The 17,216-nt window shown below is 42.3% G+C and overlaps 2 protein-coding genes across 3 annotated transcripts in view; one reads left to right on the top strand and one right to left on the bottom strand.

The window, feature by feature from the left end:
* The window catches only part of hlcs (holocarboxylase synthetase (biotin-(proprionyl-CoA-carboxylase (ATP-hydrolysing)) ligase)), a 36,369-nt gene extending 32,618 nt beyond the window's left edge, over positions 1 to 3,751 (top strand). For both annotated transcript variants that reach the window (XM_034890516.1, XM_034890515.1), the window contains 2 exons: positions 1,237 to 1,450; positions 3,110 to 3,751. In XM_034890516.1, coding sequence (XP_034746407.1) covers positions 1,237 to 1,450; positions 3,110 to 3,281 — 386 coding nt within the window. In that variant the 3' untranslated portion in view covers positions 3,282 to 3,751. The remainder of the gene's footprint in view (positions 1 to 1,236; positions 1,451 to 3,109) is intronic.
* A 4,440-nt stretch (positions 3,752 to 8,191) lies between these two features.
* sim2 (SIM bHLH transcription factor 2) overlaps positions 8,192 to 17,216 on the bottom strand; it is a 21,635-nt gene continuing 12,610 nt past the window's right edge. The window contains exons 5-11 of the mRNA XM_034890807.1: positions 16,615 to 16,700; positions 15,457 to 15,656; positions 15,159 to 15,265; positions 13,704 to 13,851; positions 13,419 to 13,608; positions 12,391 to 12,715; positions 8,192 to 9,302 (exon numbers count right to left, since the gene is read on the bottom strand). Coding sequence (XP_034746698.1) covers positions 8,551 to 9,302; positions 12,391 to 12,715; positions 13,419 to 13,608; positions 13,704 to 13,851; positions 15,159 to 15,265; positions 15,457 to 15,656; positions 16,615 to 16,700 — 1,808 coding nt within the window. The 3' untranslated portion in view covers positions 8,192 to 8,550. The remainder of the gene's footprint in view (positions 9,303 to 12,390; positions 12,716 to 13,418; positions 13,609 to 13,703; positions 13,852 to 15,158; positions 15,266 to 15,456; positions 15,657 to 16,614; positions 16,701 to 17,216) is intronic.

Here is a 17,216-nt window from a genome sequence, read left to right as displayed (position 1 = left end):
GCAGCATTAGCTTAGCCTAGCAAAGATCCCGCAGGTAACTGGTTCCAACTAGATACTGCTCTCAATTAGTGCCAAAATAACGCCAACATGTTCCTATTCACATGTTCACATTTGTATAGTCACAGGATGTGCAAATAACAAGTCACATGAGACACAGGAATTATATTTACTATTTCAGTTACTGTTTTCCATCAAATCGTTTATAGATCCTGCTGTTCCGAGCGCACTTGAAGGCAGCTTTATTTCATAGAGAGAGAAAGAAAACAGAGAAGCGAGACATGACGAGTGCTTTGTTATTGGAGGAAACATTCGGCTTTTACACAACCAAAAGCTTTTTTACCCTCTTAGTGTTGTCAAACTTTCTCGTGGCAGCGATGGAGGCAGCGATGTTTCCTGTACAGGACTCTCACCCAAGGGGGTCAGCCTCTCCTCTGTAAGCGTAGCTCCCATGGCGCCATTTTAATGCTACGAAGCCATCACCTGCCGTTAGCATCCCATTGACTGCCATTCATTTTGGCGCCACTTTGACAGAGAATAACTTCACATCTGAAGCGTTTAAAGACTCTATTTGTCCGTTGTTTATTTCTAAAGAAACACGACAATGTATAAAAGGCTCCATTACCTCGTACCTGACGTTATGGCTCGGTGCAGACGTTTTTGGCAAATAGGCTAAGGATTGTGTCATAACCAAGCGACTTGCTGATTGTGAATGATTGAGATTTCTCTTGAACAGCTACCAGTATACTTACAACTTTCAGACAGGTTTCCCACGTCACAACAACGTCGTCAAGCTCAGTTGGAGGCTGCGCAGTAACGCTCAGCAGCACCTGGAAAGAGCTTCTATTTTCCTTCACTGGTCTCCATCCAGAACAACAGCATCTGTTGGTCCATTTCTTTAACTGTCTATGCTCTCACCCCGGCGCAAAACACACCGACAACTCTGATCTCCTGTTACATGATTGGCCACCGCAGCGTGACGTGGGGGTTGCTTTTCTTCAAAAGTGGAGTCGGTCTCAACTATTCAATGTAGGCTTGCTGCATTTTATTCAATGACCCCCTCCCCCCCCGCCCACGACACAGGCTGTTGGAGTGCGGCCTTATGTAATCAGTTATTTAGTGTGCTGTCACCTTACCCCTACTCTAGCCATAATATAATAAGGGGTGGGATTAGAATTACATATTTTCATTGCCGTTTTCATTTCATTGCCATTTTCTTGCCTGTGATACGCCCTGCAGGCTGTGGGGTCAACGTGGCCAACAGCAACCCAACAATGTGTATCAATGACCTGATCCAGCAGTACAACACAGAGCACAACCGCAGCCTGCAGCCGCTCAGCTGCGCCCAGCTCATCGCTCGCTCTGTCAGCTGCCTGGAGACGCTCATCGGCAGCTTCCAACAAGGGGGCCCGGACGCCATCCTGCCCACCTACTACAAGAGGTGGCTGCACAGGTGAGCACTGCACACACCCCCACAGGGCTTTTTGCTCAGGTTTTACTTCTCAGTTACTTTGAGATTTTTTGTGTCCAAACAAACGTGCATCCAAACATTTTGCATATCCATATGCTGTTCAAGAAATATAATTTTTGGGGTCTTTTTCTTTGTCAGATAGTATAGACAGATAGGAATGGGGGGCTGCAGGTCTGATTTGAACCCGGGGCAGCCGCAAACTCCACCGGGTGAGCTAGAGGTTGCCCCACATTGTAGAGGATTGCCTATTTGAAACAATTTAAACAAAGAAAGATATGAAGTTGAATACAGTACACATTGTTACATGCATTTCTTTTTCATGTATGCATTTACACTGTCAGAATTAAATGAAACACATATTATTCAAATAGAGCTCAACCAATATAGTGCTTTCAAGGCCAATACGAATATTTGGTTATGTAAAAATCCGATATTCCGATATATTGGCCGATGTATATTTAAAGAAAACAATCCATAGCTACATTTAGCACAGGTAAACGCCCCGTTAGTTTCCACAAAAGGGCATGAGATGGCAGGGCTGTGTGCACACTTAGAGAAACATCGTAAAGAAAGTGGAGGCCTCGACTCCAAGAGGAAAAAAACTTTAGGATCTCTGTAGTAGGGGTACTGCTGCAACAAGTTAGCAAAAAAGAAACACATCATATTTAGTAGCGTCATCAGTGGATACAAAGCAGCAAATTTAACCCATGCATGGAATGCAGTTACTATAGACCGTTAAGTCTATGGCAGTGAACGCTGTTTTTGGAGAAGGAAACATAACTCATGATATATGTAGGCCTAGCACAATTCATACACAATGGCAATGCAAAGTGCTTTACAAGTGAACAGAAGTGTAAGTGTAGTGTGGTTTTGACTAACAAACATTTAAGTATGTGTAAAATAATGAAAATACTTAGTTACAAAATTGTTACATTTTGAAATTAGAACGGACAAACGGTATGAATCTACTTATGTTCCGCAAACATTTGAGCTCTCGATTGTGCGTTAGAGTGCTTTTGAGTGTGCGTAGATTCTGTTCTTACTTAAGAATTCAATTCAATTTTAAAATATCATTTTTTTGAAGCGCCAAATCACAACAGTCTCGCAGCACTTTATATAAAAGAGCAGGTCTAGACCGTACTCTGTGATGTATTTTACAGAAACCGGACAATTCCCACAAACAAATCCCAAATAAGAAAAGTGGCCAGAATCTTTTGGTGAATGAGGCCCATTGTCTTTTCGGTTAGACCTTGATGTCGTCCTTTTTCTTCACCCTCGGGTGTTTTTCTTCTGGCTCAGTGCGAGTTTTGCCCAGGGTAAATGTCATCAACACGCCTACGCACTTGCTGTGAATTTTCTCTCAATTTTAGATAATCGTAGTCGTTTTTTTCCACTAGGCAGCTGGCAGGGTACAGCCTGTTTGGAACATTTGTGTTCTCACATACAACCACGCTGTGTAATATGTAGATAACTTAAGGTTTGTACTGTGTGTGTGTTTGTGTGTGTGAAAGGGGCTTACGTCTTTAAGGCTCTCGGTCTTGATTTAGGGTGATTGAGTTGCAGAGTTTTGTAATTCCCAGCACCCTGTACTAACACGGGTTAGCAGAAGTGTGACAGTGGCTCTCTGTGCTCTGACCTCAGCGGGACCCGGGTGCATCTCTGGAGCGAGGACGGACTGGAGGCTGAGGTGGTGGGTCTGGATGACAACGGCTTCCTCCAAGTGTACAACAAGGAGCAAGGCCCGGTCTCAGTGGAGCCTGATGGGAACTCCTTCGACATGCTGAAGAACCTTGTGGTCATCAAGAAGCATTAGGACCAAATTCAGCAAAATACAGAAGCATCGTCTCTTTCAGCAGACTGAACCATTAACAGAGTCGTTTAGTCTGACAGAAAACTTTATCGAACTATATACCTGTATCAGCGTTTTGAAATTGGTTAATACATCGCTGAATAAGTTGCTGGTTTACAGTGGGAGTATTGGTTAGCCTCTCCTAATGTTAACTTGACATATTTTGAAGTAGTTGGGGTTATTTATAGGAAGACATCCAGTGAGGGTTACTGGGTTTAAAGGCAGCGAGTAGCACGTGCATCAGTGATGGGTCACCAGCACATCCATCCCTTTTGATCATGACCTGCTGATTAGGGACCACCAGTTCAAACCATTGCCTAACAACATGCACTACTTTGGGAGCAACACGTCTTGTACCCCTCATCCAAACAGCTAACCTGAACAGGGATCATTGCAGCTTTTTGCTAAGCAAAAAATAAAGATTTCCACAGAAATACCATATGTTGTTCATGTCTTTTAAACTAACCAGATTTTGTTCACCCACCCGGTTAATTCATTTGATTAGAAAAGTATTCCCAAAGTGATTGAATTGTTTTGTTTTTCTAACATATCTCAGCATAGATCCTCTGCTTGTGTTGATGGTCAATATTACCAACTTTCTTTTAATAATTGGTCGGGATGCATTTTGATGTTTCAGAAGGATTAAAGCATGATGTGGAGCCTGCATGGTGTGGGATGAATACATGCGCGGTGAATATGACACACGCCTTTGGTGTACGAGACCAGGGGTCAATTCCCACTGCGACATATCAACCAATGTGCCCAGGGGCAAGGCACTTAACCCCTAGTTTCTCCAAAGGTGGGCAACCTCTGACATACAGTGTATATAGCAATTTTAAGGTGAATATTACAATCCCATATGTTTCTTCTCAAAACTCAGTCAAATTTCTTTAAGTGTGCAATCATAGAAGATGTTATCTCTAGACACTTTACAGTCAGAGTAGGTCTAGACCACACTCTGTATTTTACAGAGACCCTACAATTGCCCTCGAGAGCATGTATTTGCCCACCTTCCCATGCTGTGAATCTGTGTCCAGGAGCAGTTTGGAACTTCATTTGATTATAGTCCCCCCCCCCCTGCAACAAGAAAAAAAGGCAGCCGGTTAAAACCACCACTGGGAGAAACGTCAACATGCCGTTTCTGTCATGTGTCTGGGCCCCTTTTACTTGGATAAAAGCGTCGGCTAAATGACATTTAATGTAATGCATAATAGGATGATTCACAGCTGTTTGGGGCCAGAGATACAGGACCGACTATACATTACCTTATGCATACTGAAAACATACTGAACTAAGTTTGGATTTCAGTTTTTGGCCTTTTTCTGAAGTGGATTCTGGGAAGGTTTCCTCATTTCGGTATATAAAACAGCTGATGCACACACTGTAGAGGAGCACTCTGCAATCACTGTGTGTGCTTTGGTAACAGGACATCGGGCACAGCTGGAATGTGAATCAAGCAGACCATGAGGGGATGGTTAGAATGGAAATGTTACATATTACTAGATTTCAATTTGGTATTACAAGACCATACATATGTCCATACATTTTTTTATTAAAACTTGTATAAAATGTAATAACTTGTAACAATATGTACAAAAAGGTATGTTATTCGCTCAACATTTTATATATATTTTACAGTTCTACAATCTTTATTTCATCCTTAAGAATGTAGCTCAGCATAAATTCTTTCAGGAAGACCAAACTATTAATCAATGCACACCTAAATCAATTCAGCTGTTATCCTAATAAATGTATATTTCATCATGCATGTATAACTGTCACATATCTGCAGCTGGTCTCCCCTGATTGACTTGTAGCTCAGTGTAAATCCTTTCAGGAAGACCTCACTCTTAATCAATGCTCTACCTGACTCCAATCAGCTGTTGGTGGCGTTCACCTTCCTGCTTAACCAATCAGAATCGTACACAAATGGCAAGGGCCAATCACAGAGTCACAACCCTGCTTTGTCCCTTGTGTTGTCTTCCCGTTTGTTGAGGCTTTTTATCAATGTTTTTAACTTTTTCTCACGTTTTTGGACGTTTTTTTCAATGTTTGTCACTTTTTTTTAAAGTTTTCAACACTGTGTAACACTAACTTATTAACGTTAGTTTTACAGTTATTTTTGGAATTTATGGTCAATAAACCTCATTGATACGAAATTACACCTAATGTTCGAGTTAGAAAAGCAGAAATTAGGAATTATTCAGACTAAAATTAAAGGAATGGATGATCACAGACTGGAATATGTCAACTTTTACTCAATGCTATTTCAAACCACTTCAATTTTACCCCAAATTAATGAAAGTAGAGATGCGTATTTGCCAAAGAACGTCGTGTGGAATCAATCATGTTATTTTGGGGAATTAAAAGGAACATTAATATAGGAAAACGAGTCAATTTGACAAGAGGACAACATGAGGGAACTTGAGCTGTACAATAAATCTTATCTGCAAACATGTCTCTCCCGATAGAAATAACATTATGCACCCTTGTCGCATTATCCCAAGCATGTGCTCAGGATATGTTTTGGCAGTGTGACAATTGCAGAGTAATGTAATAACAAAAAACTAACTGGATGACTTTTCTCACATCTAATGGTTGTAGTTGGACCCTTCAACTTCCTTGGAAAGATTGGTGTTTTAGCTTTTTGAAAAGAGAGCATACAAGATAATGTTAACAAAACAGTCACCAAAAGTTTTTTTTTTTCATGGTTGACTGGAAGACAACACAAGGGTTAAGAAAAAGCAACTTTACCGGTAAATTGAAGAGTGTCTGTTTTGGAGCTGAACCCAGTGCTAACTGCAGAGGAGAGGATGGATTTCATTTGGAGCCTTTGAACAGCCGAACGGTTACTGCATCACTACACCAGGCACTGTTTGTATACGTGGTGGTAACGTGTGTGTATGTGTGTGTATGGGAGGCGGTCAGTCCCACAGCTACTTGATGACAGGTCATATGTCTTCAGCACCTGGGCCTCCTGGCTCATCCTCCCCAAATGAAGTGAAAATGTCAAAGAAAACATGCAAACGGCTGGAACTGCATGCAGCCTTTTCCCTGCATCTCGGCCAATATGGAAGTCATCACGGTTACAGTATCTTCTGTTAAATACAGAAAGAAACCATATTAACACAGTCTGGATTAGCTTAGAGGTTTTTGGCTTTGGTTACAATGACAGGACTGAGCTAGCCTTTTGAATGTTTGTGCTTGTGAATCCAGTTTTGAAGCTCAACAGGCATGTATTACAGTTGGTGTTACAAACAGCTAATACCAACCAGAGGTTGTATAAAAACGACACACCGTTAACACCAACCCCCCTGGCCCCCTAGTGTTTAATGTGAGAAGGAGACTAAGACTTGCCTGGATGAATGCATGCCTTTCCTACTCTCAGAGTAGTGCTGTGTTGAGCTGACTCACCCAGGATCTGCATGGTTTTTTATCTGAAAATGTAGCTCCGTCGGAGTCTTCGCCGGACCAGCCCCGCTCTTCCTCATTGTGCAGGTTTTAAAAGGTGTATTTTACAAACGTTTGCGATGTGACAAAACAATTAAGTCTTTTCAGCGTGCTGCTTGAGGGCTCTTTTTCCTGCTCCCAGCTGGAACTCAATCTCCTCAATGGATCACTTTCTCATCATCTTCACACCTTTACGCCTTGGCTACATCAACCAACATGATCAACCTACATGCTAGTGTTGAAGTTCTCCGACTAGTGTAGGAATCGACCAGTGTATAATCTGATTTATGTCTTAGAGTGCTCACGTTATGCTCCTATTATTTAGGGGTTATAACAGAATAGGTTTACATGGTTTAATTTTCAGAAAACACCATGTGTTTGTTGTAGTGCACATTGCTGCAGCTCTTTGTTTTAGCTACAGAGTAAGACATCTCACTTCTGTTCCATCTTTCTTGGGAGTCACATGTGCAAAAAGGACTACTAGCCAGTCAGAAGCAGAGTATGAGGCGTGTCACGCTAGCAGCTAGGCGAGCATTATAACGTGTTACAAAGTGACACACATTTGTCCCGGAAGTAAAGGCTGGACTACAATAGAGCTGTTTGAAGCAGTTTGTTCACTTTGTAAACCTATAACATGCATGGTAAAAGATATATCACACAATAAAGGAAAGAGGAGAAGCATTAGAAAAGCATTATATGAGCACTTTGTTACTGTTAAACTCCGCTCCCCTCTCACCGGTGGAACCTCTGATAGAAATCATGGCCAGAGCTATGGAAATAAAACCATGAATCACAGTTTTCCCTTAAAAAAATGCTTTATTTCCTTGTTGAGAGACATGTTTTCATGGTACCAATTCCAATATCCCCATGCCAACTCAGCCTACTGAGTTGAGTGTGTAACGGCTGCTGACTTACATTCTGCTGAACACACACCCACTCTCTCTGCACCATACTGTGTGTGTGTGTGTGTGTCAATGCCTGATACGTGATTGAAGTTAGCCAATAAATAAATAATGTTGAATAAATAGAGCACTTAAAGAAAAAAAATTCTTTTCCTGGTAAATATAATGCAATTTTCCTCTTAAGAGCTGCTGTGCTGGAGGCCTGTTGCTGCACCTCAACACACACGCGCGCGCGTGCATGCATGCATGCACGCACGCAGGGACGCACACATGCATGCACGCAAACACAGTTATACAGGGTCATGTGCAGGATTTACAAATCTGTTTATTTGCCCAAAAAATTGAGATAGATTTTTTTAGTTTGTTGATGTATGCTTGGCATCAGTATGGAACCTATCAAGTTAGACATGGTATTTCCATGTATGCTAATTTAAATAAAAAGAAAAAAACAATATTTGGTTTAGAAACAAATCAAGGTTCTATAATGTTAAGGCCCTTAGTTTGGGTTGAATAATAATAATAATAATAATAATAAAGGAAAAAGTGAATATTATTCCTGCGAAAGCTGCATTGCATTGCAAATATTGCATAAATTCTATAGAACATGTTCAGGTCGGTCTTTTAAAGGACGTACAACTATCCTGCAGGAGTGCAAAATGAACCCTCGGGGGGGGGGGGCGTAGCACAAAATTCTGGTCCCTCTCCCCACGTCCACAGCTATTCATTCTAGCATCATTTTGGGCCCTTGTCACATGAGGGGCCCTGGGTGCTCAGTCCCCTTTTACCCCCCCAGTCCGACACCCCTGCTCACCCTGCCTGGAGCCTTTGAAGCAGTCAGAGTTCTGGCTTTGAGAGTCTCTGGAACTTCGGTCCTGCATGGGTCACCTCTCATTTGTGATGATAACGGAGGTGCCGATGTAATGCGGGATCTCTCTGTGGCTGTCGGGGGACGAGCCCGAGCTGGGACTCTGGCTCTGGCTGTTACAGCTGTAAGAAGCCGTCTCTTTACCGCGACAACTGTGGCCATCTTCCATATGGCTCAGTGTGGTGAAAGCGGGGGCTTTAATTGAACCGTTTTTGCCCAAGGCCTTATGGAAGTTCAAAGACATGTATGGAGCTTGGGCTGGAAGTCCCACCCCGACCCCCATACCTATGAACATCCTCCGGTCGTCCCCAGCAGCTCTGGGCTGCAGCAGCTCCGCGGCTGCTCCGTACTGCTGGTGCTGGGGGCCGTCGGCAGGGTGTGGGTATCCTGCAGCCGGGGGGCTGTACGGAGCCTCCATCATGCACCGCCTCCTCCTCTGCTCCAGCGCCATCTGCACAGGGAGAGGCTGGCCCCCATTGGGCAGCGGGCCCTGCTCAGCTTTACCCCGTACCAGGCCGCTGAGCAAAGGGAAGCCTCCAGGCCCCTCTCCACCTCTTGTGTGATGTTGCACCTCCGGGTTTAAAGGCTTGCTGTCCTTGTTAGCGTGAGGGCGGGGGTGTGGACAGAGCTCAGACACCTCGCCGTGGACGAGCATGTAGTGTTCGTAGGGTTCTTCCTTCAGCCTGCTGGTAGCATGTGGGTTGGTACTGCTGGGACAATCATGGTAGAGATCATCAGGGTACCTACGGTCAGCTGCCAGCACAGGGCCTGGGGGGGGGGGGGGGGGGGGGGGGGGGGGGGGAAACAGTATTCATCGAGGGCTGAAATCACACCAGAACATCTGCTGCAAGAGAGGAGGCAGCATCAGAGCAGGCATTGTGTTAACAGAGCTGGTCTAAAGATGTCTGAAGAGTTAAGTGTTCGGATCCTTTACATAAGTAAAAATACTAATAAATACCCCAGTGCAAACAAATAAATCCTGCATTGAAAATGTTACTAAAGTCAAAGCACTTAATGTAAGTCAATGTCAAAGACCAGCACAGTTTGTGACTGTAAAGTATTAAAATGTTGAATGAGCTGTTGAGTTTCAAGCTGCCAGAACTTTGTGAGAAAATGAAGTTAGTAAAAAAAAAAAGCAAAGTTTTGATTCTGAACAGAATATACTGTATGTAAATGACAAAAAGCCCAACACTTGTTTGAAATACACAGCACTGATGAGCATTTTAATTGAAGCTGCTAAAACCAGGGACAATGTATCAAATAGAGGGTTCCTTGGAAAGTATACGACAGCACACATTTTTTCTTTTTTAAGAAGTGTAAAGGACCCAAACAGCTGTCTGTTTAACCCTTGTATTGTCCTTGGGTCAAACTTGACCCATTTAAAAAAAAAAAAATCTGAGAAACAAACACATTGAAACACATTTTGAGAAAATTAACGCCAATTGTTACACACAACGCTCTTCAAAAAAATAAATTAACAGCCCACTATTTTCTTTAAATTTGGATTTTAAAAAAATGCATGAAAGAGCGTTGAAAAAAGTGACAGAAATGTCAGCAAAAATTTTAAAAACCATGGGGAAAAAAAAACACAAAAACGTTAAAAGGCGCAGAAAAAAGGGACAAAAACATCACGGGGAAAAGCAACCAAGGTTATGAAAAAGACAACGAAAAATCTTTGAATAATAAACATATGTAATTCCAGAAAAACAGACAGTTGCACTGTTGACAGGAAGACAACACAAGGGTTAATCATCTCAGCTGGAGTAACTAAAGCTGTCAGATGAATGTAGTGGAGTGAAAAGTAGAATATTTCTCTCTGAAATCTAGCCGAGTAGAAGCATTTCAGAAAAGACTCAAGTATAAAATGTGTTCTTTAGCACAATACTTAAGTGAATGAACTCAGTTACATTCCCCCTCTGCTTTTTTTAAACAGTGGTATGATGTAACACTAATATCCAGGTTCATGTTTTTGTCCACCAATACTAAAAACTGTAAAGTGGCGACACGTTATTATTCTCTGTGATGGGGCCTAACGTCCACACTGAGCAGCATTCCACCTTTAAACACTCTCCCAAGTACACATATCTTAAAAACCACAGGCATGCCTGTTGCGTGGACATGTGTAGATTTCTAAAATGTGCTAAACCTTTTTAGGACCTACAATACGTGCAACAGATCCACACTGACTCTGTCTGAATATCATAGAACATACAGGATTCTACACAAATATATTACAGGAAACAGTATTTTCTTTATGCTTAACGATGCACTGTGAGTTGTATAATGAGTGATGATCAGAACAACTGTGAATCAATAAAAGTCTCATTGATAATACCATGACCTTAGAACAGAAATGGCAGATCATGTCTGTGATAATAAAAGCAGGTTATGTTCCATATCATATTCCAAACGTGATTAACACCAGTCACAATAAAAGAGACCAGAGAACAGAAGTCTAAAATAAAGTTCAATTTTTATATATACATATGTATATGTATAAAAATGATTATAATTGTCATACAGTAATATAATAAAAAGAGCAATCCCATTGGGGGTGCATCAACCAATCACCCGATCCCATCAGGGTTTATGGGGAAAAAAGACATTTCATAACAATATTAGGCAATTAGGCAACAAAATTTTTCTTTATTTTTTGTTAAAATCTTCAGGAAGACATATGCAAACTGCAATATTCTATGAGGTCAAAAAGAGAAGAAAATCTACAAGAATTAAATTAGACTGAGAAATTAGACAGAGCTACTCTGAATTGCTATTAATATTTCTTCTACATGCCCAACTTCTTACTACACCTAATACAAATAGTGAAATAGAAGGGACTTCTATTTCTGATTGAGGAATTCTCATTACCCAACTTTCTAATGACTACCTTATTTTTATAAAAGCAATTCGAGTAAGTATTGCTTTAGACCTTTTTTCGCGGCAGACATGTTGACGTGTCATAGTCGGAAAAGCACAGATGTATTCATAACCCTTAATAGTGGCTGCATTCCACTTTGGAGAGGTCCGGGTGTTGTGCATGCTGACCACCTGAAATAGCACACTGGGACACTTGATGGAATTGAGCCTTTGTTAGGGTTATCAGTTCAGCTAAGCTTTTCCTATTATGAAAAGTCAAAATTTCTGTTGTGAAAAAGGTCCGTAGGCACTATTGATGATTTGAGTCAGCTGTAAGCAGGATTCCAAACCCGTGAAAAGCAGCTAAGTTGAAGGCTCTGAACACCCACACAGGTGTTTCCAGTTAATGCGGCTGGGACCTTTTCCCAGGACTGTGTGGGTGTGTATGGCCTGATTGATTGACATCTTCCTGAGTCAGCTGTTAGCTCTGTTGCACCTGTCAGGGTGGGACAAATGACAGCTTTAACATTCTCATTGGTAGATGAAGATTTGGGACCTAAAAAGTTCCTATCTAAGGCTGCGCTCCAGGCAACTTTGTGAAGGTGTTTTCACAACCTTCTACCGGTGAAAGCAGTCAAACCCGTAACTTACTACTCGTGAACTCCTACCAGAGCGTTAGACTCCCAGTTATAGTTTTTGACGTCACAAACACAACAATGGCGACCCCTGTTGATGCTGTCAGAGGTGTCAACAGTGTTCACATTCATTACTCAGGTAGAAGTTTAGATACCGTTGAATGTTGACCAGTGATTTTAAAATTTTAGGACAGAGGCCAAATGTTGTTTAGGTATCACCTTTGTGGCTTGGAAACAGATACGCCTTTTTTTTCCATAATGAGGGCAACATGTAGGTAGCATGTAATAAATACAGGATCTACAGGCTGTGCAGTGACCTCTTAATGAGGTTTAATTGTGGTTCCTTTGTTAGATAAAGAGTGTACCTGTGTATTTGTTGGGTGCTGGGGGGCTGCTTATGTTCCAGCCAACAGACCCTCTGCTGTGCAGGGAGCCGATGATCTGCTGAGCAAGCTGAGAGGACGGGCCGGAGCACGGCATCTGGCTCTGAGCATCCAGATGTCGGTGATTGTAGGGGTAGCGCAGGGTCAGGTTGTAAGTGGGGCCGCAGCCGGACACCTGGCCTGCTTCAGGGCTCAAGCTGGAGCTTTTCTCCCTGCAGGGGGCGAGCGGATACGGGGATCGCTCCTTCCACGGCCTGCTCTGTGGGGAGCAGCTCAAGCAGTCCGGCTGGAAGACGCTAGCGGCCTGCTGCTGTCCGTGGACAAACACAAACAGCATAGAGACGGTTACTGAAAACTTACTACTGCTGCAAACACCGGAGGACAAGTGTGTATGCAGGAGCACTTCAATCTGAATTGCATGCTCAAGATTATATTATTTCTATTATAGCTATAGCATGTAGTTTCTGTCTAACCATGAGGACACAGAGGGTTAAAAAAAACATGATGGACTCTTAAGATTATTTTTTTGGGGGGGGTTTCCCTTTATCATAGTGGATAGAAATAAAGGGGGGGTTATGATAATAATGTATACTTTATTAGTCCCACAAGGGGAAATTACAATTAACACTCTGTTGTTATTACACACATGCCTGAATTGCACACACATGCACTAATGGAGAGATGTCAGATTGAGGGGGCTGCCCATGGAAAGGAAGTTGGGGGTTCAATGCCTTGCTCAAGAGCACCTTGGCAGGTCAGATTTAAATCCAGGCTGCAGGACTCAGCCAACATGGGGCAAACGCTCTTGCTGGGGGGGCTAGAGGCCGCCCCTTCAAAAGAAGTTATTATCTTTACTTGAGTTTCTGCGTGTGAAACTCGCCACATGACACCATGTTGTAAATACAGCCAAACTGGTCTTTGTATCTACTCATTTTAGCAATTGCTTGAATGTAACACATGTTCATGGAGAAACCAACCATTTTTCATCATATCTGTGCGGTAACATTCACCTTTTGTTCACTCTGTAAGCCAAGAGGAGGTCCCACCTCAGGATAGGGAGCTGCTCTGGGTTTGGGCTTCATCTTGACTGCTTTGGTTCGGAGTTGTTTGCGGTGGTCCTGGGTGGAAGGGAGACCGAGACCAGGCTTAGTGGCTCGACTCTGGTCTTCGGATAACTGCATCCCCTTGCATTCGATGTCACTGTGAGCAAAACAGGCGGGCTCTGTGTAGCTTTGTACCATTTAACTGGAGGTTAGACGTGGATTATTAGAGGGGGGGGGGGGGCGCCTACTCACGTGAGGACATAGTTCACGCTGACAATACAGTGAGGTCTGGAGGAGCGGCTGTTGTGGACGATGGTGGCGTAGCTCTGCACCCACACCCAGCCTCCATGCTTTGATAACATGCGGTAGTACTTAGTGGTGACCTGCCCCTTTACCAGTACTACAGGGAACACAAAGATCCGGATCAAAGAGAAAGAGGGTCAAATCTGACATCAGCCCTTTAGAATCACACAGGAAGGCCTCTTTTTACAACCAGCAGTATGCAGCAGTCATTCAAATAAGCAAAAGAAAAACTTCTCAGCTGATTTTAAACCTGCATAGCTAAAAGATTTTGCCACTTGGGGGGGGGGGCAGCAGAAACAAGCTGGGAACCAAATACCAACATATTATCATTTTTGTTGTATATGGTGAATATGATAGCAAACAGATGCTCACCACACATCCAGTAGTGACAGACAGTGGTGGAAGAAATATTCAGTAAGTATGTAAAATACCACACCAAATACTGAAAGTAAAAAGTAATCGATATTTTAGAAACTGGTAAACAGTTCTGTCAATCAAAGTGTAGAAAAGTCTTGGTATATTGTTGGGAAGTTTTATTCATAATAAAACTGCATTTTATAAACTATGTGTTTCGTGTGCAACAATCTTAACCCTCATCTTGTTTTTGGGTCAAATTGACCAGTTTTCCTATATCAATGTTCTTTTTAATTACCCAAAATAACATGATCGATTCCACACAACGCCCTTTGGAGTGATTTTAATGGGTAATTTTGAGGCGTCTTATTCAATTTTATAGCAACTAAAGAAAAACAATTGAAGTGGTTTTTAAATAGCATTGAGTAAAAGTTGACATGTTCCAGTCTGTGATTATCCATCAACATCCATTTCTTTAATTTTAGTCTAAATAATTCCTAATTTCTGCTTTTCTTATATTTTTTATTTAGCTTGTGAGGAGCATTGTTGGGAACCATCCACTTACTTTTCTTGGCAATTTGTTTGAAAGAAACCCAAGTTTTTGATATGGAAACTTTTTGGAAAGGGGTCAAATTTGACCCCAAGACAACAGGGCGTCATATGTTGGGAATGCGTGATGATGTGGGATGCAACAGGGTTGGCACTTGGGACAACGCCTGTTATTGTCTGGGTGTTTTATCCTTAAAATAAACAATAAAAGCTTGCATCTTGCTGCAATTTCCACACTAGATTAATGATCTCTGGATGTGGGGAGGGCCCCCGTAGAAAATGCCTTTCTACAGAGCCCAGAATATGGTGCTTCACCCCTTTCTGAATACGTTTGTCTGTTCTGACTGCGTTTTTGATTCAGGTAAATGTGAACTTTTATCTTATCCTGTCTGCTTGTGAGTCAGGTTCTGGGGTTCAGGCTTGCTGTTTTTCCAAGGCCATTTCACTAAACTTCTATGTACCATCCCACCCAAGAGGAACTAAGGATTTTCGGGGACTCACATAAATGGTGAGCATAGCGCAGGTGGAAAATGTCACAGCCGTGGACGTGGTGGTAGAGAGTCTTCTCTATCAGGTCCTGAGGCTCAAAGCCTGTCAGCTCTGCCACCCTGGCTCCAGGACACAGGAGAGAAGACACAGACCAACAGTCAGGGCTGCATTTGGACATCGGTTCAAGCTCAAGTGCATCTTAATGTTGAGTTAACAATCCAGCAGTCTACATATTCAACAGCTAACTATTTCATTTTGTGTACATAAATAAAAATCCTTAAAAATCAACCCGCTCGGTCAAGCTTCCTACCTTGTGTCCAGGAAAATGAGTTTTAAGTCCAGGCTGGCCCGGAACATGAACATGTTGCTGTGGAGTTTGATCTCGGTGATACCACTGGGGGGCAGGGAGTGACCGACCGCCACCAGGCCCACGGTCTGATAACTGGATTCATACAGCGCCATGTCCATCATGTACTGACGCACTTTCAGGTAGCCGCTGCAGTGGATCACCTGGGGAACCACAGCATTACACCCATGTCTTTACAGATTTACACTTTCAAAAGGACTTCAGAGTGATGGGGAAAATGAAAGGGATTTATCAAACACAAGACATTGGACCCCAAAGACAGGGGCTAGATGGAACCAAAGATCCTTTATACTAAAGATTTTTAAGCAGCGTGAATGGTGTAAAACATTACACACTCCTGCAGGGGCGTGGCCTCGTTTGAACGTGTAGTTGTGTGGATGGATGAAAAGTTACATGTGAATAATGTAGTGCTGTCAAACTATATACTATTAAATATAATAGTAATATACAGTGTAAAATATTTAATCGCAATTATTTGCATTAATGGCATAGTTTACTTGCAATTATATTTATTTTTCTCATTTTAACGCTCTTATCAACATGAAAAGTAGATTAGCTGGCTTTGTGCAAATGTTGTGTAAACAACATTGGCCTGTAGCCTACTTAAGTGGTCAAGACCCCCCCCCCCTCCCCCAGCATATAGCCTACTGTTGTGTTCAAGACCCCCCCCTGCACATAGCCTACTGTAGTGTTCAAGACCCCCCCCCAGCATACAGCCTAGTGTCGTGTTCAAGACCCCCCCCCCAGCATATAGCCTGCTGTCGTGTTCAAGACCCCCCCTGCACATAGCCTCTTGTTGTGTTCAAGACCCCCCCTGAATTTAGCCTACTTAAGTGTTCAAGACACCCCTGTGGTTGCTCTGTGCATCACACGTGAGCTTAAATGATTATGAGAGGTACTATTCATTGGACAAAGATCATAGAGCAGCTCTAGTTTTATTATTCTTTTAATATTCCAGAGTGTCCAAAATGTGTAGTCAGCTAATCGCCAATTACACAAATCTTTATGTTCATGAAATAAAATCCCCCCCAGACCCCTATGTGACCATAATGAAGCCATCATGTGTGTTGGAGTAAATGGCAATCCACTGGCTCCACTTACCTTATATCCCCCACATGTAAGTCCTGCGTTTCGTTTAGCAAGTACACACTTCATCCTCAGGAAGAAGGAGCGCTCCATTTCATACTCTGTCACACAAACACACATTACTGAGGCATTACTCCCATGTTACAGCATATTTTGTTATATTATATGCATATATTCTTTCGACAAATCATAGACCAGTTCTCTGGGCAGCATTTCTTACTTGTATTCAGCGGTGGAAGAAGTATCCTTTACTTAAGTAAAAGTACTAATCCCACACTGTAAAAATTTAAAAGCACCAAAAAGTTAAAGCCCTGCATTGAAAATGTTACTTAACTAAAAGTATGAAAGTATCATCTGGAAAATGTCCTTAAAGTATTGAAAATTAAAGTAAGGAATAAGTGCTGGGGAAACAGTAGATTATACTGAATGTATCAAGACAACAGGTACAAGTACACTTAGATGCCAGTTAGTTAAAGTACACTTTGCTAAAACTACAGTAATGCAGTCTCATACAACAGTCAATCAAAATGATTTAAAATGTATTGCAATCCACAATAAATCCTCCCTTTATGAAAGTTAAAATGTTTAGTTAGGGAGGGAAGCACATCTGTGCCCCC

This window comes from Etheostoma cragini, chromosome 13 (assembly GCF_013103735.1).
Source record: "Etheostoma cragini isolate CJK2018 chromosome 13, CSU_Ecrag_1.0, whole genome shotgun sequence".
NCBI classification, from domain to species: domain Eukaryota; kingdom Metazoa; phylum Chordata; class Actinopteri; order Perciformes; family Percidae; genus Etheostoma; species Etheostoma cragini.
Note: the sequence above shows the minus strand (reverse complement) of the source record. Positions and strands in the feature narration are given on the sequence as shown.